This window comes from Piliocolobus tephrosceles, chromosome 16 (assembly GCF_002776525.5).
Source record: "Piliocolobus tephrosceles isolate RC106 chromosome 16, ASM277652v3, whole genome shotgun sequence".
NCBI lineage: Eukaryota > Metazoa > Chordata > Mammalia > Primates > Cercopithecidae > Piliocolobus > Piliocolobus tephrosceles.
In genome coordinates this window covers 67,239,547-67,261,815 of record NC_045449.1, presented here as the reverse complement: position 1 = coordinate 67,261,815, position 22,269 = coordinate 67,239,547, and the positions used below count along the sequence as shown (strand labels likewise).

Sequence of the window (22,269 nt, the reverse complement as noted above, 5' to 3'; positions counted from 1 at the left end):
CGCTAGCTCTGGGCCACTGCAGAGGACGCCTCCGAGCTCTCTTGTTTGAATTCCTCCACCAGTGTCCCGTTCTTCTACTCTTTACAAGCCGGGCTCGGAAGGGAAAAAGAAGAAACAAAGAACGCACGCTCCTTGGCACCAACTTCACTTTCTCAGGCTTCTGCAGGTCCCAGGCCTCCCGATGTCTCCCTCTCCGCCCTGAGCATTTCCAGACCTTGGAGAGCCTGACTTGGGAAAGAGAAACTGGAATCAACCGCCGCCCCCCCAACCAATCACTCCATGTCCGGAAGGGGGCTGGGGGCTCCTGGCTATAGGACACTCTGCGAGTCCTGTGAGGCCTTTGAGAGAGGGGTGCGAGCGAGGCTGGAAGGAAAGGCTGGGCAAAGAGCGGAGGGGCTCGCGCGCATCTCTCCTGGCAAGGCGGGAGGCTGGCACTGCTGCCCCCCGGCGGGTCCCAGAGCCGCTGGGCGCCCGCTGCCGCGCAGTTGGATTGTATTTCTGCGGGGCTCGCTCCCGGGCCTGGCTCGGGGCCGCCGCCGCCGCCGCCCCTCCCGGCGCGCAGGCTCCTCTCCAGTCGCGGCCACGGGGTAGCGCTCGGCCCCCCTCTCCGCGTCTCCGCCTCCGCCGCGCTCGTCCCCGGCTCACGCTGCCCCCGCAGCTCCCGCTCGGCGCAGGCAGGAGCGGCTCTCTGGACGCCGAGCCCGGGAAGCGGAGGGCGGCGGGCTCGGCGAGCGGCGGCGGCGGCGGCGGCGGTGGCCGAGGCGCTGGCGCGGCCGCTGCTCCTCCGGCCCAGGAGGTCAGCGATCGCCGGGCGTCCGAGGGGGCGCCGCGTCCCCGGAGCCGGGGCTGCCCGCCGGGCTCTCGGTGCCTCTCCCCGAGAGCTCCGGCCGGGGCGCGGCGGAGGGCAGAGCCGCCGGTCTCCATCCTCGGGCCGGCAGGAGGCTCCGCGCCCGGGCGCCGGCGACAGCCCGCGTCGCGGAGCCCAGCACCCGCCCCCGTCGCCCCGCGGCTGGTGCGGACATGGGCGCTCAGGGCTGCGCGCCCGGCTCCGGGACCCGCAAAGTTTGCTAGCCGGCTGGGCGCTGAGCCGAGGGCGCGCCCGGCCCCGACGCCCCCGGAGGAGACCCGGAGTCTCCGGATTCGGCGCGAGGGCGGTGGAGCCCAGAGGGTATTGGCTCGGCCCCGCCAGATGCCGCCTGCAAAGTTAGAGAGAAGAAAACTTCAGCTCCAGGGAGATTCGGACCGCTATGCTCACCGCGCCCCCCGAAACCGGCGCCCCTAAAAGAACCCCAGCACCCGCGTCTGCCGCTGCGCTCGGCTCTGGCCGGGTCCCGGGGGCCAGGCACCTGGAACGGCGGTGACTGCGTCGGCCGGGAGAACCCAACCAGGGGGCGGGGAGGGGGCGGGGGGCGGGCAACGTGGCCACCGGAGGAAGTTTCCTGAAGTTGTCCATTTATTCCTGAGCTCGGCCGGCGATCCGGCCGGATCGCAGAGGCCGCCCTGCTTGGGAGAAGTCGGAGTTGGGGTGTCAAGGCAGAGAGGCGCCCTAGTCCGAGAGGGCGGCTTGGCCTCTTTCTCCCTGCTCGCCCCTCGCCTTCCGGGCGCGCTGCCGGACTCGGACTAGTACAGAAGAGGAAGAAGGGTTGGGGTGGCCAGCGCTGCCCCTCTCGGGCATATTACGCCTGAGGCACGGAGCCGCGTAGACTGTCTCCCGGGACGAAGTCACGGGGTACTGGACCCCACAAGGATTATAAAAGAGGGCGGAGGAAAGGGAGACCCCGAGGACCCCCCCTCCAGGCTGGTCACCATGTGGGGGCTTTTGATCTGGACGCTGCTGACTCTGCATCAGATCCGCGCGGCTAGAGCCCAAGGTAAGGAGGGACCCCCACGTGGGGACGGGGAGGGGGCTGGGAGAGTAGGCGGGGGAGGGGCGGCGGGAGCTCGCCGGCCTCACGGTGGCCTCCAGGACACCCGGCTTAGCCGTGGTAGAGCCTCTCCAGGGAGTTTCAAGACACCCCATCGTCCCGAGTTTTGGGGGCTCTTTTGGGGGTGGGGCAGCCTCTCCAAGACTTGTGGCTTCCGAATGGGGGAAGGTGGGGAAGACCTGGGGAAGCAGAGAAGAGCCCAAGGTGAGGTGGGAGGGGCGCTCCCCTCCCCCCGTCTGCTGTGGCTGCCCTGCGCCAGCTTGGGAGGGGAGCGACATTCCGTGCCGGGCTCCACGCTCCGCTACACTGAGCTTCCCAGACCGAGCTCCTGGTGGCCTGCTCGGTGTCTGCGGGGAAGGGCAGGGCCCCTGCCGGGCAGGCGATGGCCTCCCCGGGGCGAGGGAGTGGCGTGGGCGGGCGCTGGGAAGGAGTGCGATCCGGCGCTGGGTGCCGGGTTGCTCGCCCCGGGAGAGCAATTGCCCAGCTTGGCCACGTACGGGAGCCCGCCCCTGGCTGCCCGGCCGGCCGCTGGGGCTGGGGGTGCTTCGCTGCGCGAGCCTGGAGCCGAGGTCGCGGGTGCAGCCGCGGACCCACCGTGGGGTGGTGCACAGGAAGGGTCTGAGGCCTCCCCCCCCCCCCCCCCGGTCCCCCCACACCCCGCATCCCCGCCCCTGCCTCCAGCCTCCGCTATTCACTCGATCGTCTGTGCAGCCACTCGCTGCTGTGACCTGTGGCTGCTGGTAGCAGCCTCGCGGTAGAGAAGGGCTAGTGGCTTTGGGGTTGGGAGTGCTACGAAGGATCCGAGGTGTGATCTGCGCTGCCCGCTTCCTGAGGGTGGATGCCCAGACGTCCCCCTGGTCCCCGGGCAGGTCCCCGCGGGGAAGGGCGGCTGCACAGGCGGTTCCTCGCCTCTGGGGTTCGCCGATCCAGACAGTGGTGTCAGCGGTGTCCGAGCGGCGCCTGCTGGGGGCGGAGGGAGACGAAGCCTGGACTGAGCTCTAGGACTCGCAGGGCTAGGCCTTCACTCTCGCAGGTTCAGGAGGGGGCCAGACCCACCCTAGGGGGCCGTACTGTGGGGGCTGCAACCCACTCCGCACGCCGCCTCTTGGATCTCCAAACCTTCTGGGAAGAAGGGACCCCGTGCGCCCAGCATCAGGCAATCCAGAGAGCCAAGATCAAAGCGATGAAAAATAATCAGTTCTCACTCACAGGGCTGAGGGGAGGATTTTACGAGGTAATTTACGTAAAAGCACTTAGAAATTTTGTAACGTGCTCTATAAATGTAGGGTAATAAAAGTTATTATTTTTATGATCATAAAATCTTTGAACAAGCGAGGACCTCAGAGGTCACCTTATTTTAGTAGCCATTTAACAGATAGGGAAACTGAGGCCAAATGGTATTAAGTGACTTGCCCAGGGCCACTCTGTGATCTGGGGGCAGAGGCAGGTATGGAACCGGGTGAGTTCTGAGACCCTCTCCTTCAAACCAGGACCCGCTGCATGGAGGCATCTTGTCTGGGCACCCTCTTTGTGGGGTCCCAGAAGGACCCTGATGCTGGCAGAATAGGAATGGGTTGTCCTCCATCCTGGAGCAGCCTCACGGTTGTGCTCTGCAATAACCGGTGTTACTAGCCAAAAGCCTGAACGGCGTGGAGGGAGGGGATGCCAGCATCTGTCTGGAGCCTTCTAACTTCATCGCTCTATAGACTTTTCAACAATGCTATGATTTCCCTGGGCAGGTGGCTCGCCAATTCTTGTCTCATCTAGGACCAGGCCCTTATGGAGTCCCCAGGGCACCTGATGGCCCTTGCTTTGGGGTCTTCATGTGTCCCTTCCTGCCGCACCTCCATACCTGTGCCATCCACTCGAGGCCGAGATCCCACCCCTCCTGCTAAAGTTAAGGCCAGCTGGCCCGCTGTCCCTGCGCCTCCTGCGCCTCCTGCGGGAGGGGCTCCCCTGTCAGAAGCAGAGAAAGTCTCTGTGATTGATTCACTTTCTGTCTGCCTTTCTTGTTTGCTGCTTTTTGCGTGTCAGGCTGCCCAGGTCTCCTGCTGCTCCGCTCGTGTTCTCTGGTTCCCAGAGTGTCTTCCAGCATCGAACCCTCTCCTGCCATGTGTGTCCCCCGTGACAAGCCTTGCAGAGGATTGTGGGAACGCAGTCCTAGGCTTGGCAGTGCTGGGTTTGGGTGTTGGAGGGGGTGGGATTAGGGCATGGGGTCCTTTCGTATCTGCTTTGGGGCTAGAGAGTGAGTTTCTTCCAGTCTCAGGCCATGACATTAATCTTTCGGGGGTAGCTGAAGCCACTAGCACTGTCATTTCTGAGCCCACAAGCCTGATTCTCCAGGCATGGCACAGAACGAGGGACCAAACAGTTGTTCCTCCCTTGAGACAAACTTCACATCGACCGCTGTCACCAGATTTTCTCTGAGCCTGGTTGTTTTTTTTAGGTGCTGGACCTGAGCGACATCACCTGGGTATACTGAAAGCTAACATTTGACCATTGTCCCTATGCCTGATGGGTCACATGATTCAAACTCATTTCCCAAGCAAAGTGCAGTGAGGTTGTAGAAAGAGCATTGAGGTTGTAGAAAGAGCAGCAGAAAGAACGGGCTCTCATGATCTGGCTTTGCCACTTCGCTGCAGACAGGCCTTCTGCAAGGCTCTTAGCCACTAAGAGCCTCAGTTTCCTCATCTGTACACTGGCAATAATAGCTCTTGCCTTGTAGAATTGCTAGGAGAATTCAAGGTATTCCAGAGACAGGGCCCCAGCCAATGCCTGGTACGTGGAAGGTACTTAATACATGGCAATTATTATTGTTGTTATGATGGTTTTAACACTAAGCTAGCAGTCCATGAAGAATGGCATCCTGCCACCCACCAATACGACCTTGAATTATTTTTCTTTACCCAGGAGGTTTCTTTAAATTCCTTCCATGGCCACATCACTGTGTCTCAAAGAGTGGTCCTCAGGCACTTAGCTCCCAGGGAGTCGTAGCAATGCAGATTCGTGGGCTCCACTCCCAGACACTGATTGGAAAGGTCTGGGTGAGCCTGGAAGTCTTTTAACAAGAGCCTGGAGAGATTTCCCATGTGCTTGGAAGCTTGATTACTGCTGGAGGTCATCCTGGCCAGCCTGAGAGGTTGGGAGGAGGGCAGGAGCAGCTCAGCCAGCTGGTCCAGAAGTTTCTTTCAAGAGAATCATGCCTGGGGGAAGAACAGAAGGAAGGAAATCTGAGCCGAGTGAACAAGGCAGTGGGGGAAACCCTGAAAGGGAACTGGAACCCCCAGCTCTAGAGGCTCCTGAAAGGCTCCAAAGGGAGAAAGTTTAGTGCTGGGAGCTAATCACAATAAAAGCCAACAGTACACGAGGGAGCAGGATGAAAGTTTAATTACATGGTGTGGCTAAGCTGTAATTATTAATTACTGACAGCAAAAAATAACTTATTGATCAGGGCCTTTTGCTAATTACCGGGAGGCCGAGTGTCGTGCTTGCCTGGGGCTCAGCTGTCAAAAGCCCCACTCAAGAGTGGAATGGGGGTGTCCCTGCTCTCCCGTGCCCCTCCTTCCCCACCCTTTGCACCCCTTGGCTTCAGCTGGGGAGTCCGGAACATTCTGGCAGTGGTTAGATGAGGGATATAGCTTGGTACTTCCACTGGTTGCAGAAAATGGCCCCTGTCTGGGAGGAACAGAGTCAGGACCGCCACCCAGAGGCTACATCCTCCTGGCAGCCTGACACCTGCCTGGCAAATCCCACCCCTGAGCCCCCCCCCACACACACCCCGCCCTTGCTTCATGCATTTGTTCCGCAAATATTTATCGACTGCCTCTCCCTCGTGTCCTCTACTGGAAGGCCGGCATAGGGGCCAGGAACCTTGTTCTACAAGGGAAAGGAGGCTGGGAAGGAGGCCAAATTCTTTACAGCGATTCTCTGTTTAAACAGTGCCTGAATGGCTGACTTTAAAATGAAGTGTTAACCTGCGTATTGGTCCGCATTTGACTTTGTACCACAGGACACACAGTCAGGCTGTAAGCTAACAAGGAGGGGAGAATGGGCTTGTCTTCTGTCCAAAGGACTAATGGGAGTATTGCATTTGACTTGAAGACATACAAAAAGTCATCTAGGACTGTCCTCTGCCCACAAAGCCATCTGGTCTCTGCTTGCATACCCTTGATGATGGAGACCTCACCACTGCTCAACACAAGCTGGTTGTTAGTTATGTTTTATGCTGATGAAGACATTGGTCTCCTAATAGCTGGTTTTCCTAGGATCTGGCTGTGGTTGAAGGGGTCCTCTGATTGGCTGGAGCCCCCTCCCTGTCCTTCCTGACTCCCAGCCCCTCTGGGAGGCAGGAGGCTGAGTTGGAATTGATGTCGGGTGTGATCCCTGCGGGGTTTCTACCCCGCTCCCCCTGGAGCATGTTGCCGCAGACAGCCCTGGAGCTGCCTAAAGCGGTGGGAATTAGTCATCATAATTTGGGGCCTTGGAATGCCAATAGCAACAAATGGGCCAGCAGCAACTGGCGGCTGCGGCCCACTGCCTGTAATGGAAAGGAAAACAAGCTGGTTGCTGAGACACCCTGGGTGCCCCCTCCCCTAGGTGTCCCACCCCTGCTGTCCATGTGCTGGGCAGGAGACAGAGCCAATGAGCAGCGTTGAGCCGGGATGCTCAGCATCCCAGGGGGAAGGGAGAGAGGGGACAGCAGGGCTTGTCCCTTCAGATTCCCTGGGCCCAGTGTCTGGATCAAAAAGCCTCTTGCTGAGCCCAGGGAGCTCTGGGGAGTCCCTTCTCCTGCAGACGTGGTGAATGGCTCCCAGTGTGCCTTCTGCCTCTTTGAATCCTGCCTCCATCATTGGGCAATGCTGAGCTGAGCCAGTTTTCTCATCTGTAAAATGAGTAAGGTTAAAAATAGTTGTATCTACTGGCCGGGCACAGTGGCTCATGCCTGTAATCTCAGCACTTTGGGAGGCCGAGGCCGGCAGATCACTTGAGGTCAGGAGTTCAAGACTAGCCTGGCCAACATGGGGAAACCCCGTCTCTATTACAAATACAAAAATTAGCCAGTCATGGTGGTGGGAGCCTGTAGTCCAAGCTACTCAGGAGGCTGAGGCAGGAGAATTTCTTGAAACTGGGAGGCGGAGGTTGCGGTGAGCTGAGATCACGCCACTGTACTCCGGCCTACACAACAGAGTGAGATCCTGTCTCATTTTTTTTTAAAAAAAGAAAAGATTGCATCTACCTTATAGTCTCGGATAATCAAATGAGATTGTCCAGATCACTTTGAAAATGCCCTTTGTAAATGTTAAGTTCTTATAATGTGTCCATCACAGGCCAGGAAGATGTCCTGATCACTGCCCCTCAGCTCCCTAGACACGAACCTCCCCTCCCACCTCATCTCTTCAGTCCCCCTGCACTCACTCCTGTCCCCACACTGACGGCCTATTGTTCCTGGAACTCACCAGGCCTCCAACATGGCACTTGAAGTTCCTGCCTTTCCATCATTGGTGCCCACACCGCCCAGATGTCTACAAAGTTCACCCTTGTTTCCTCCAGGACTTCCTCCTAATATCTCTTCTCCATCTTGGAGCACCCTGTAACGTGGCATCTCCCAGCACCCACCCCCTCACTCTGCATCATTTTCTCCATTGCACTCAGCTCCAGCTGACATATATAGACTTGTTTGTTTATTATTGGTCTCTCTGGAGGGCGGGGGCTTTGTTTCATTCATTGGTATATTTCTAGCTGCTAGGGCAGTGCCTGGCACATAGAAGGAGTCAGCATAATATGAAGAATGAATGAATGAATGCTTACTGGAGGCATACAGCCCACGGTCATCAGGCCCCTACCGGCTCCTCCAGCTTCCTCTCAAGCCTCTCGCCCCATCTCCAGAGCTGACTGACTTGTGAAACGCCTCTGGTCTCTATACATCCAGCACACCCCATGCCATGTAGCCGTCAGTGCACTGAGCAGCCAGGCACCTCAAGAGTGGGGGCCCTGTCCTCCAGCAGCTCCTGTGGATGCATCCATGGAATTGGGTAGTGTTGCCATTGAGACAGGAGCCCCTGCTCAGATTTTCTGGCCATTTTCCCAGCTCTTCCTGACTCTGGCCCGACAGATGAATCTGCCTCTAGCAGGCCTGGCCTCTGGGTTGGGCAGCCCTTGGATCTCTGCTGAAGCCCCATTAGCTGAACTCCAACTTTATGGTGTGAAGGAAATTGAGAGGAGGGGTAGAAGGTTTAGGGGGTAATGCCATCCATACAGCGATGCACCATTTGAAATACACAAGGTCCTTGATTAATGCTCCAGAGGAAAAGGAAGATCTTACATCAACACTTATATTCCCAGCCAGGCACGTGGCTCACGCCTGTAATCCCAGCACTTTGGGAGGCCGAGGCAGGCGGATCACCTGAGGTCAGGAGTTTGAGACCAGCTTGGCCAACATGGCAAAACCCTGTCTCTACTAAAAATACAAAAATTAACCAGGTGTGGTGGCATATGCCTGTAATCCCAGCTACTTAGGAGGCTGAGGCAGGAGAATTGCTTGAACCTGGGAGGCAGAGGCTGCAGTGAGCTGAGATCACGCTACCGCGCTCCAGCCTGGCCGACAGAGCAAACTCTATCTCAATAATAATAATTATTTAGCCTGTGTTTCTTCTGATTGTAGCCCATTCATTAGAATGGATCACATGGTCCCACCCAATGGCAAGGGAGCTAGGAAGCACAGGCTTTCATGTGCTGGAAAAAGACAACCGGATCTCATGCACTGGCAATGCCTAGTGTTCCTTCATAACCACAGAGAAGACATTGTGGTCTCTGCATTTCATACAGAGAGTTACTTTACACAAGACATTTTTACCTTACACATTCCTAAAGCAGAACCCCAGTCTGTGTTATTACTTCCTTGTTTGGAGGCTTCTTTTATTCCCCCTTAAGCCATTAAGAAGTGGTATGTATAGGATCAGTGCCTCAGAATTGGGCTGACCTGGCTTCAGGCTCTGTCATCTGCTGTCTGTGGCACTCTGGGTTAAGTCACTTAACATTCTCAACCTCTATTTCTTTGTCTGTAAAACAAGGAGAAAAACCTTCCAAGGCTTAAATGAGATAATACACATAGAGCACTGAGAATGGAGCCCGACATATCATAAGTACTTGTTTAATAAATGACTGTAACTATATTTGTACTTCTGTGCTTGCCCTCCAAATGGCCTCAAGATAGGATCTCGGATTGCATTAAGATGTCTTTTCTTTTCAGTATCTTTGCTGTATATTTCACCCATATCTTCCACATCTCACCATTTTTTTTTTTTTTTTGAGACAGACTCTTGCCTTGTCACCTAGGCTGGAGCTGGAATGCAATAGTACAGTCTTAGCTCACTGCAACCTCCACCTCCCAGGTTCAAGTGATTCTCCTGCCTCAGCCTCCCAGGTAGCTAGGATTACAGGCACATGCCACCATGCCTGACTAATTTTTGCATTTTTGGTAGGCATGGGGTTTCACCCCATTGGCCAGGCTGGTCTCAAACTCCTGACCTCAAGTGACTCGCCCACCTGGGTCTCCCAAAGTGCTGGGACTACAGGCATGAGCCACTGCACTTGGCTTACCCCATTTTCTTTTGCTTCTTTCCCAGTTTAGAATCTTTTTGTCTTCCATCCTGAGCTCACGTTTGGTGCACAGTTCTGCTTGTCAGACATGGCAAGGTGCATTACAACTATCGTCTGCCTCAGTCCTTCCTATCACTCTGACATGTGGATAAAGTGAGGCTGAGAGATTAACCACCCAAGGCCCTCTAGCAGGAAAGTTGAGGAGTCAGGATTTGAACCCAGGCCTCTCTGGTCCCAACCTCTGTCCTCTTTCCACTGCTCCAGGCTGCCTTTGGCTTCCACAGCATATGTCACTGTCTTGCCAAGGAGAGACAGCCATTCTCCACGGAGATGCCCAGGCAATTGTGCTGTTTGAAGACGGGCTGGTCCAGGGAGGGTGGTAGAGTTTGGAAAGAGGCCTTGGAACTCTCCTCCTCTTCCTTTTCTTCCTCCTCCTGATGCTCCTGGCTCTTGCCTCCACCCTGGCTATGTCTTCACTGGGCCTTAACTTGGCAGAATGTTGAAGGTCTTCTATTCTCCTCCGTGTCTCCATCTCTCTCTGGGGTTGGGATGCCCCAAAGCTATTTGAGGAGTTCCCTTAAGGTCACTTGGGGCATTCAGAACTGGCTTGCCAGTAACTGAGCCACACAAGTGCCTTCTAAATTGAACGGGATGTGAGGGTGGGGAGGATGAGGGGAAGAAAGGCAATTAAAGTTTGATGCCATGGAGGAAGCTATTAGTGACCCAGAGGGGTGATGAAATTTTGATGATGTGACAGTCCTAACGGAAGGAAATATTATTTGCCATAACGAGGCTCATTCAGGGAATTCGGCGTCTGGGGCGGACACCAGTGACTCTCAAGGGCCTGGTAAAGCCAGGACTCTGGAAATTTTCCCCTCCCTGGAGGTACAGATCTGGGAGGCCCAGAATCTGAGTAAAGGTCCAAAATATCACTGGGCACCTGAACAATTGGGCTGTCACCACATAATGTGAGTTAATTATGAATCTGGAGCCGATGATTCATTTGCTGCTTCGAACTGTGAGAGCCAGTGCAGAAAGTGGCAGCAGGGGCTTAGGCGGGACAGCATAAAGCACCAAGAAACCTGAAATGGGCAGGGCGCGGTGGTTCACGCCTATAATCCCAGCACTTTGGGAGACAGAGGTGGGCGGATCACTTGAGGACAGGAGTTCGAGACCAGCCTGGCCAACATGGGGAAACCCCATCTAAAAATACGAAACACAAAAATGAGCTGGGCATGGTGGTGCGTGCCTGTAATCCCAGCTACTCGAGAGGCTGAGGCGGGAGAATTGCTTGAACCTGGGAGGCAAAGGTTGCCGTGAGCCAAGATGGTGCCACTGCACTCCAGCCTGAGGGACAGAGTGAGACTCTGTCTCAAAAAAATAGAAACCCGAAATGCAGGTGACTCCCTGGGCTCAAATCCTACCCGTCGTTTACTGCCTGGGTGACCTTGGATGAGTCTGTGCCTCAGTTTCTTCCTCTGTAAAATGGGAATAACAGTTGGGTTGTGACAGGGTTTAGCGAGCTATGGTAAACTTTTAGGATACAGTGCTCTGCGTATCATAAATACTGAACAAGTGTTTGTCATGTCATTGTCCTTAGTATCTTTATCTTGGAAGCAAGGTCCATTTGGGGCCTGTAGTTTGACAGGTGCCCCTGCTCCAACAGATTTGTTCTTTTGTCTTTCACAGACATGCCAGTGGCATCTAAACTTCTGCTATTAGGGATTTATTGATTTGGTGAAGACATTCTCTGTCTCCAGCTTAAGATGCAAATATGGCACAGAGAACCCACCTATTAAGCTATTATCAGCTGTTCAGCCTTAAGGTGAATGTATTTATTGGATCCTCCCATAAAATATCTGAAATGTAGGTGGGTAGCTTTCATAGCCATCCCATTTGCTCTTCACCCCAGTCTATGAAGGAGGCTGGCCAGAAAGTATTAATGCTATTAACATCGTTAGCATGGAAGTTCAGAAATATTAAGTAACTTGCCGAGGTCGCTTGACTCGTAAGAAAGAGATGATGAATGCAGGTCAGCTGCCTCCCAGGCCATTGCCTTAGATCTGGCCAAGATACACACATTCAGGAACTGTTTGCCATGCTGCTTTGGGCCGGTGGACCCAGGGTAGGCTCATTTGACCACAGGCTTCTCTTTAGCTTGGGTGGGCACAGGAGGAGGACACAGAGGGCAGCCTGGGATGGCCTCTCCTCTCCATAAGGACACTTGGAGCCCCCTCTTGATGACCACAGGGTCTTAGTGATAGGCTGTGGATGCTGAGACCTGTCATGTCACGCCCTCGCTCTCAGAACTCTGGTAGCTTCCCCACAGCTGTGGCCCCAATGGCAAACTCTCCACAGTCTGGCCCTATGCGCCACTGCAATCTCGCCTCCTCCTGTCCCAACACCAGCCTTCCACCAAGCTCACACTGCCCTCCCCACCCTGCCAGCCCATTAGCACCTTCCTTTCTCCCCGTTCGAACCCCTGTTCTCCTCTCCACTGACCCCAAAAAGCCTAGTGTAAGCCATCCCCGACCCCCAGTTGGGACTCCTCCTCCCAGTTGTTCCAGTCTAGATGTCTCACTGGGCACTTTGGCCTTGTTGATTCTGAATTATCTTTTAATATCTGTGTGTAACTGATTTCTTTAATTATGAACTCCTTGAGTTTAGATAATAACCCTTCATCCACAAGAACTGAGGTATTAGATGTAAATTATTTCTTGAATTAACGCACTTAACTCTTTAAAGAGTGCTAGGGAGGTAATAGTGAAGTCAGAGAGAGATGATAACAAGTTCACGACTCTGCGTGGGCCTCAAAGGCCATAATGGAAGAGTCTCATTGGGTCTTTTGGGCCAGGCCTTTTAGCCTCTGTGGCCAGAAGTGTCCTCATTGGAAAAAGGTGGAAGGTAAATGCAGCATTTCCAAACTCTTCCATGATGTTCCATTCATGGTAAGGAGGGTGGACACGTGCCCTGGGGTATCCGGCCGTGCAGCCTGAAACCGCCTACTATCCCATGACCTTTTTCTTATATATTTCTAAATTTTATTTTATATTTAATTTTATATTTTTTGAGATGTCAGTCTCCGTCACCCAGGTTGGAGGGCAGTGGTGTAATAAGAGCTGACTGCGGCCTCAGCTTCCTGGGTTCAAGTGATCCTCCGACATCAGCCTCCTAAGTAGCTGGGACCACAGGTGTGCACTACCATGCCCAGCTAATCATTTGATTTTTTGTAGGTACAGGGTCTTGCTCTGTTGCCTAGTCTGATCTCGAATTCCTGACCTCATGTGATCCTCCTGCCACTGCCTCTGAAAGTGCTGTGGTTTCAGGTGTGAGCCCCCACACCCAGCCTGTTTTAGTTTTAAAATGTGTGAATATGTGTATTCTACTCCATGGTCTATCTGAATTCTATCCCAACACACAAAGGATATGTGAAAGCCGGTCGACGCTGCTGAAGATGTGGCTTGTCGTCCCCATGGCTTCCTGGACCCCCTAGAATATGTGTCAAAATCTGGTCTTGAAAGACTTGAATGAGTCACATCATCTGTAAGATTCTAAGATGCTTTACATGTAGATATTTAAGCTGTTTGTGTTTAAAATTTTCTGTGCTGTTTTCCAAAGCAGTTGGACCTCAAACATAGTTGAGTCACTACCTGTATTAGTCAGGGTTCTCTAGAGGGACAAAACTAACTGGACAGATGTATATATGAAGGGGAGTTTATTAAGAGTATTGGCTTACACTGTCAGAAAGTGAAGTCCCACAATAAGCCATCGGCAAGCTGAGGAGCAAGGAGGCCAGTCCAAGTCCCAAAACCTCAAAAGTAGGGAACCCGACAGTGCAGCCTTCAGTCTGTGGCTAAAGGTCTGAGAGCCCCTGGAAAATCACTGGTGTAGGTCTGAGAGTCCAAAAGCTGAAGAACTTGGAGTCCGATGTTCAAGGGCAGGAAGCCTGCGGCACGGGAGAAAGATGGGAGGCCAGAAGACTCAGCAAGTCAAGTCCTTCCACGTTCCTCTTCCTGCTTTATTCTAGTCATGCTGGCAGCTGATTAGATGATGCCCACCCAGACTGAGGGCGGGTTCGCCTCTGCCAATCCACTGACATAAATGTTATTCTCTTTTGGCGACACCCTCGTAGACACACCCAGGAACCATACAGACACACCCAGGAACACACCCAGGAACATACACACCCAGGAACATCCTTCAATCCAATCAAGTTGACACTCAATATGAACCATCACACTGCCTATCTGCTATGGCTGGCCTATGGCCATGCCTTCAAGGGTGGTGGGAGTGAGGATACGACTGTTGCCCCTCCCTAGGGGACCCTGCTGCTTGGGTGATTGGGTGGTATTCTAGATTCTTCTTCAGCTTCACCCGATCTGCTCCAAACCATTAGAGGACCTGTCTCCTGGCTTCTCCCTGGACCTTCCCACCTCCCCCTCTTAATTTGGACCAGGCAAGCCAATCAACACCAGCAGTGGGGTCTTATTTGGAGACTAGTTGAGGGCCTGAAGACTCTCTTAGAGGTTTGGGCTCTGGGATCACTATATCCACCGCCCAGGGGCCTTTTTCATTTAGATGTGTGGGTACCTTCCAGAAGAACTGAGGCTCCCAGAAGACCAGCCCCTTGCAAAGTAGGTCGTTACTGTGTGTGGCTGGTACCCCATGCAGCTGCAAGCACCTTGCCCTCCCCATGCAACACTAAGGAAATGTTCTTGATTAGGTTCAAGCACCTCCTCCCAAAGCATCCACCCAGCCCCCCACCAGGGTTCCTGGCCCACAGCCCGCCTGCGCCTGCTCACCCAGTCCCCTGGGGTTCCTGGCCCGCAGCCTGCCTGCCCATCCCTGATGTTTGTCTCTGGCTGCCCTGGCTCGAGGACTCAGAACCCAGAATGAAAGAGGGGCTTCTGCCCCGAGACGGTGCCCGGTGCTGAGACCCGATTGCTCAGTCAACCCCAAAGTCTCCTCCCCACGGGCGGTGTTGGCTTTGGGCGGCTCTGGCTGGCTCAGCCTGGTGACCCTTGACTTCCCCATTTGGAGTCCCTCTCTGTGCTCCTGTGTAGTGTCTACAGGCAGAGAGCGGGTTGGCCGGCAGACCGTCGTGGGGCCTGGGCTGCCAAGGAGGGCCGAGGGGAGTTCCTCATTAGCTCGGCTCCAAGCTCATTATTCGCCTGCGCATCACTGGGTGAAAAATGGTTGTCGTCAGGACAGTAATAAATACGCGGCTGTCAGTGTTGATGTGATTGCACTAATGAAGAGAAATCAGCCCTAGAGAGGAGGCGCTTCCGGCTGTGGCTTGAGGTGGCTGGAGAGCTCTGTCCACTGCCCGTGCTCCTCTGTCCTAGAGCCCCACGAAGACAGAGAAGGGAGGTGTTGGCATTTAACCCCTTCCTCCGCAGGCCCTGGTGGGTGAAGAACATAGGAGGTGCTGGAAACCACCAAGAAGAAGGAACACCGTTCTGCCCCAGGGAGGGGGCAGTGTGCTAAGGGGCTGCCAGCCTCAGCCTAGGCCTTGGTTGGGCAAAGGCAAGCAGGACCAGTGGGGTGGACAGTGGTGCTTTTGAAGGCTCAGCCTCCCTTGCAGAGCCCTGGTTTGAACCAGGAAGGCGTGGGGAGGAACACAAGGCCCATTGTCCGTGCCCCCAGGCCTGCCACCTCCCCTGGAATGTTAGGACTTATTGTGTCTCCAGGAACTTGGAATGTCCGGCCCCAGGGTGTAGGGATTAGGCCTCTGCTGAGAAAGAGCTTGAGGGGCCCTGGGTCCTTAGAGCCCAGGCTGAGTCCAAACTGAGCCACAGCCATGCCTCCTAGACGCTGGCAGAGAAGAGAGGAAGAACACTTAGGCACCTCATAGTGCCAGGCCTTGGGGGAACCTGGGGGTTGAGGAGGGAGGAGGGCGGGATGGGAGGGATGAGGGGATGCCCTTCTATCTGGGGTATCAGGAGCCACATTCTGAGAGCCCAGGTGTCACCTGCCTCTTGATGCCACCATCAAGGGTGGCCTTGATGAGGGGTTGGCCTAGAGTAGTGGGTCTCACACTAGAGCCCCATTAGAAGCCACTTGGGGACCTGTTAGAATGCATATTCCTGGGCCTCATTCCCAGAGCTTCTGAAGCAGTGGGTCTGGGAGGGGGGCCTGGGAATTTGCATTTCTGACAGTTCCCAGGTGACACTGCCACTGCTGCTGGTCCAGGGAGCCCACTTTGAGAAGGCCTGGCATAGAGGTTTGAAGAGAAGGTGCTTCCCCTCCGGCCTGAGTCAAGGTGTCATGGTGGTGACTGAGCTGAGCCACTTCTGCCCATGGACTCCGAGTTGGCTGCTGCAGCTGCAGAGGGCTACAGTCAAGCTCGGTTAGCACATGAACTTGAACTTGGTGATGGCCTTGCACCAGGTGGGGAGTGGTGTTGACCAGCATTCTTTCATCTCTTCTTCCTTCAGGAAGCTCTTGGCCCTCCTGTCCTGCCTTAAAAGAAAGAAAAGACAATCCAGCCCAGAGCCCTCCTTCCTGAGAGAAGGAGCTTTTGCTAGAAGCTCCAGAGTAACCCCCATGAGTCAATGGATAACCAAAACCATGAACCTCTTTTGCGCCTCATGCACTTATTAAGCACCACCTGTATACCAAGTCAGGTACCCAGGATCCAGCCCAGTCTAAGGCAGGTCCCTGCCCTCAAATTGCTCATGGTCAAGTGAAGGCAGTAAGCCTGTGGTTGGTCCTATAGGACTGTGTGAAAAGTGTTCATTGCAGGGAGGAGCCAAGTGATTTGGGAGTCCAGAGGGATGACCTGAGATGCTGCCCCAGAGGAGGAGATGACATAGAAGCTGAGTCCTGTCAGATGGGAGGGGCCCCGTCTTCCCTAGGAATTGCTGGGGTCTTCATTTTCATCCTTACTGCTACCAAGCAGCAATTATAGGCAGCAAATACGCACCTTGGTGGTATGTAATCACTAAGGCCAAATTGTACCTGGCCACACCCTGAGTGGATTCTGCCCTCAGGTACTTATACTCAGGGTCACTTGCATTCCTGGGTAGCAACCATCTCATAGAAGCTATGCAAGCGTCAGGAGGGAAACAGCAGCTTAAACCACGGTGAATCATCTAAGCACACGTGGGATGGGCAGATGCGTCTGGGGCTTGTGGTCTTTCTTCCCAGCACCCTCCTTTGGCTCCGGATCCTGGAGCCTCCCTAAGGGCCAGTATCTGAGCTAAAATGGTAGGGAACAAGGAGAATTACTAAGGTCAGGTTACAAAGGGCCACCTCACTTTATAAAGGAGGTTGTGCAAGAACAAGAAAGGCAAGTGAGGTGGGAGCTCAGGAGCCTGGCTTCCCTGCCCCCTCCGCAGGCTCCACCCACTGCAGTTATTGGCCAGTCTCTGGCAGGACTGAGTTGTCGAGACCCTCCTTGGCAGCATCCCCCATGTAGGAATCAGCAGAATTGGGAGGGGAGAGCTGCAGAACAGCTGGAGCCATGATCTGCCTTCTCCAGCTCACGTCCGGGGGGGTCTGGGCACAGACACCCCAGATCCACATCTGGGTAGCCACCGCCTTTGCCAGGGGTGGGAGGGGGTGACTGAAGAGCCAGTCCATGGGGTGTGGCTTTGGAAGGGGGCCATACTTCCTCCCGTGTGCCCCAGCACCTCTCTGGAGTGTGGTGGGTTTTTTTAATATCCTCTGCAGGGCTGGGAATCAGGGAGGAGGAGTGACCAGCCTTGGGCTGCCCTGTGAGCAGCACAGATGGCCACTTCCCTGGCTCTCCTGACCCCAGAACTGGCTGTTGGTTTAGGGGTGTAGCTCTCTGGGCCCCTCCCAGGTGGTCAGTTTAGCTGTCCTATGCCACACCAGCCCCAGACATTCAAGGCCTATGAGCGGGGTTAGGGGAGCCTGCAGCTCAGCTCCCAGATCAGGAGCTTTTGGGGTTCCCCAGAACTCAGGGCATCATAAGAGCTCACAGTGACTGAGCCTCTGCAGGTGCGATGTTATTCTAGATGGTGTCTGTGGATCTGCCCCTCCAGTCCTCTCAGGCCTTTAGGAAGAAGCATATTTTCCCATTGTATGGACCAGGAAACCAGCACAGAGAGCCCAGCAGCTTCCCCAGAGTAGCATGGCTTGTGAATGTTGGATTCAGGAACGGACTCAGGCACTGGGCGAAGAGCCTGTATTCTCAGCCACGGTGTGTGCCGGGTGGCATCCTGCCTCCCCCCGCCCCCCCCCACCCCTCGCCTCCTCTCTGTGCTCCTGAGCAGGCCACATTCTCAGGCTGGTCTGGAACTTGGCCTGGTTCTGCCACTGCTTGGCTAAATGACCTTGGCCGGATGACTTAGCCTTTCCCTAGCCTCAGTCTCCTCATCTGTTAAATGTGGGTTTTTTGGTGTTTTGGTTTTTTTTTTTTTTTTTTAAACAGAGTCTCACTCTGTCACCCAGGCTGGAGTGCAGTGGTGCGATCTCGGCTCACTGCAAGCTCCACCTCCCGGGTTCACGCCATTCTCCTGCCTCAGCCTCCCGAGTAGCTGGGACTACATGCGCCGCCACCATGTCCGGCTAATTTTTTTTTTATTTTTAGTAGAGACGGGGTTTCATCGTGTTAGCCAGGATGGTCTCGATCTCCTGACCTTGTGATCCGCCCGCCTCGGCCTCCCAAAGTGCTGGGATTACAGGCGTGAGCCACCGCACCCGGCCAAATGTGGGTTTTAAACAAACAAAACATCCTCACACTCGAAGGTTGGTGGGAAGATTGTCAGATGTACAATTTGGGAACGTGACTGACCCAACACTGGCTTTACTGTGTGAGCCCGAGGGGCTCTGTTAGGGGCCTGTCCCACCCACTGCCCACCATGCTCCTGACCTGTCTGCCTAGGGCTCAGCCAACCTGGACAGCCTTGGCCCAGGACTTTGTGCTTATCCCTCATGCTCTTCCCCAGCTTCCTGGGGTCTCTGTGCCTGTTTCCACATGGATGGGGGAACTCACGTGGAAGGAGGCATCGCTGAAAGATGCAGTCTTAAGAATACAGTGTTCCTTTTCATCCCGTATTTGACTGAACCTAAGACACATCAATTATAAGACATGTTATTTTATGTGCCGCCAAGAAAGAAAAAAAAAATGCTGCCATTTAATCCACAAAATACATTCTGACTCCAGAGATGCGAAAATGAAAACAATGTGCATTTAGAGGAAATATGGTAATAACCACCATTTATATAAAGCCTATCCCATTGCCAGTCTGTGTTCTAAGCACCTCACATGTATTAACACATTGAATCCTCTCAACGACCCCCATGAGTTTGGATGCGACCATCCTAGCAACTAGAAAATGGGCTGGTAGAGTTGGTTCAAAAAATACAAGATGCTCATGCTGGCAGTGTTCACCGGTTGTGCGAGATTGCGAAGGTTCTTTTTGGGTTTTATACCCACTGGTTAGTGTTGGGTTCTGTTCATTGGGTCCCCTGGGCAGGCCAAAATAGAGAAGGGGCCACAGGGTGAAGAGGCCACCCAAGGAGACTGAACACTGCCTCTCCGTCCTCAGCACAGCAGGTCCAAGCTCATGGATAAATCAGGAAACCCTCTGGGGTCCACACCAAAGACCAGCCCCTTGGGCTCAGTCAACCTTGGGCCTGTCCCCAGGTCTCCAGAGAACCCTCCCATTCCATCGTTGTCTTCCTGGAATGTGCTGGGCTGATGAAGTCTCTCTTCTGTCCTGCCTCCATCCCAACATTCCTTCCTCAGCCCTGTCGGATGCCAGCACCTGTCTTCTGGGCACAGGACAGTGGCCCAGAGGAATGCATATCTGGCTTTGGTCTCCACCAGGCCTGAGTAACCAGTGGCTGGAGGGAGGCCTATTCTCTGAACTGGAACTTGCAGGCCAGGCTGGAGCTTCTGAATCCAATCCACTTTGCCTTTTCCTTCCCCTTTGGCAAACCCAAAATCAAAGTGAAGGGCTTGGCTCAAATTCCCCAGAGCCCCTGGGACAGGCTGGCACAGCTGGCACAGCTGGGCGCCATGCATTTGCCCAGCCCTCGGGGTTTGGGTGTGGTGGGGGTGGAGGTTTCCTTGGAGAGGCCAGGGCCCTGAAGACAGCTGGCCCTTGTCCTCCCCCTCCCCAGCCCCGGCCAACTCATTCATCTGTCACTAGAGACAGGAGAGGAGGACTTGGGATCTGTTCCCCAGCTCGCCCAGGCACAATTCTAGGACATTTCTTGCCCCATCAGAAGGTCCTTCCTCACTCCTGGCCTCTTCTTACATTTCCTTTTGTTTCCCAATCCGCCAGGCTCCCGCTGTCTGGAAGTGTGGGCTTGCAGCAGCCTGCCTGGAGACGGCTCTGTCTCACGCAGTGCTGAGGTCCTGGCCTCCAGGAGCAGCTCTGAAAGGGGGTATAGCCCTGACATGTTCTGTAACCCACTGGCAAGACCGGCAGCATCTTTTGCAGGGTCTGGTACAAAATGAAAATGCTGCATGGCGCAGTGATTCATGTCTGTAATCCCAGCACTTTGGGAGGCTGAGGTTTGCGGATCACCTGAGGTCAGGAGTTCAAGACCAGCCTGGCCAAGAAGATGAAATCCTGTCTCTACTAAAAATACAAAAATTAGCCGGGTGTGGTGGTGTGCACCTGTAATCCCAGCTACTCAGGAGGCTGAGGCAGGGGAATCGCTTGAGTCTGGGAGGCAGAGGTTGCAGTGAGCTGAGATTGCACCACTGTACTGTACTCCAGCCTAGATGACAAAGTGAGGCTCTGTCTCAAAAAAAAAAAAAAAATATAGGAAAAAAAGAAAGAAAGAAAGAAAATGTGGTGTTAAAAAAATTAATAAGAATTTCAAGATGGTGGCAGAGAAGTATTCCACCAAGGGTGGTGCCCTTCTAGGTATGGGGCCCAGGGTGACTGCCCAGGTCGCAAGCCCAAGAAGCCTGCCCTGCCCACTGGTGAGACCTTCAGGTGTTCACCTCCCCTCTCCAGGCCTCAGTTTCCTGCTCTGTAAAGCAGAGAGGCCACCACCTAGGACCCTGTTCTCCTGCTGCCCCCTCTCATGGGGCTGACAAGGCCAGGGGACCCTCTTCTTTCAGGCTCCAGGAGTACAGCCAGGGGGAGGTGGAAAAATGGTGAGCAGGCCTAGAAACTTCTCCATGAAGTTCCCCGGTTTTGCGTAGGAGACTGTCTTGGGTGTCACAGGCAGGATGTGGAATTCCGCCTCGCGCCCTGGTGCCTGCTTGTCTGGTCCTGCCTGGTATGCGCTGCGCTCTCTGCCTCTGGCTCCCTGTCTCATGAGAGGCTGTGTTCAAATTACCACGGTCTTGAAAGCCAGAACACACCTCGGCTGGAATCCTGGCCCTGCTGCTTGTGAGTTACAGGACCTCAGTAAGCTACCGAAGCTCTTCCAGCCTCAGTTACTTCGTCTATCAAATGGGGCAGTGAGACATATTGCAAAGAAAATGTTAATCCTCTTATATTCAATTTCCTCCTTCCCTGTTGACTCTTGGAGAGAGATTAGGAAAATCCTGCAAGGCTGGATAGATTTTCCTTCCGTTGTACCACAGTGGCATGGAGCGCCTGGTGCAGAGTAACTGCTCAATAACCACTCCTCCTAGTAACAACATCACCATGGCCACCCTTATTATTGTTGCATCTTCCCCTCGTGAAGCCGGGTTAGTTCAGGGCTTTTGGATGCACCAGTTCCTTGAGTGATTGAGAGTGGTGCTTATGCCGGCAGCATCAGCACCACTCAACTGGTTGCTAAACATGCAGAAACTCAGGCCTCACCCCAGACCTGATGAATCAGAATCTGCATTTTAAGATTCCCCAGGTGCGGCATGCACATTAAATTCTGGGAAGCACTAGAGTTCATTTGCTGCTGTTGCTATTTTAAGATCGATTTTAGGAGGGTCTCTATTCTTCTAAAAAATAGGGGCCGGGCGCGGTGGCTCAAGCCTGTAATCCCAGCACTTTGGGAGGCCGAGACGGGCGGATCACGAGGTCAGGAGATCGAGACCATCCTGGCTAACACTGTGAAACCCCGTCTCTACTAAAAATACAAAAAACTAGCCGGGCGAGGTGGCGGGCGCCTGTGGTCCCAGCTACTCAGGAGGCTGAGGCAGGAGAATGGCGTGAACCCGGGAGGCGGAGCTTGCAGTGAGCTGAGATCTGGCCACTGCACTCCAGCCTGGGAGACAGAGCAAGACTCCGTCTCAAAAAAAAAAAAAAAAAAAAAAAATAGGAGTGATCAGTTCTCTTCTTTTTTTGGAGACAGAGTCTCGCTAGAGTGCAATGGCACAATCTTGGCTCACTGCAACCTCTGCCATCTGCCACTCCTGGGTTCAGGAGATATTCATGCCTCAGTCTTCCAAGTAGCTGGGACTATAGGCATACTACCATACCAGCTAATTGTTTGGTATTTTTAGTAGAGACAGGGTTTTGCCATGTTTCCTAGGCTGGTCTTGAACTCCTGAGTTGATGCAATCTGCCTGCCTCGGCCTCCCAAAGTACTAGGATTACAAATGTGAGCCACCATGCCCAGCCCAAAATATGAACTGTCAGTTCTATCAGCTTCCCTGGAGTATGTATGGAGAAGCTATTGGCTCCCTAACACTGGTCTATTTTGAATCCCAATTTTCTGCACTCAGAGGAAAGTCCTCCTCCCTGCTCCTGCTCCAGCCAGCAGTGAGGGGATCTGGGAGGGAGCCTGGAGGTTGAGGAGGCCCAGCAGGCCGAGCGGCCCTGCCCAGTCTTCCTCCTGGAAAAACAATCCGGAGGCCTGCTTTGTT

General features: G+C 54.2%; 1 protein-coding gene across 1 annotated transcript in view; it reads left to right on the top strand.

Annotated features, from left to right (window-relative positions):
• The first annotated feature begins 1,807 nt into the window (after positions 1-1,807).
• Positions 1,808-22,269, top strand: part of SDK2 (sidekick cell adhesion molecule 2) — a 309,965-nt gene continuing 289,503 nt past the window's right edge. Inside the window, exon 1 of the mRNA XM_023211918.2 lies at positions 1,808-1,871. Coding sequence (XP_023067686.1) covers positions 1,808-1,871 — 64 coding nt within the window. The remainder of the gene's footprint in view (positions 1,872-22,269) is intronic.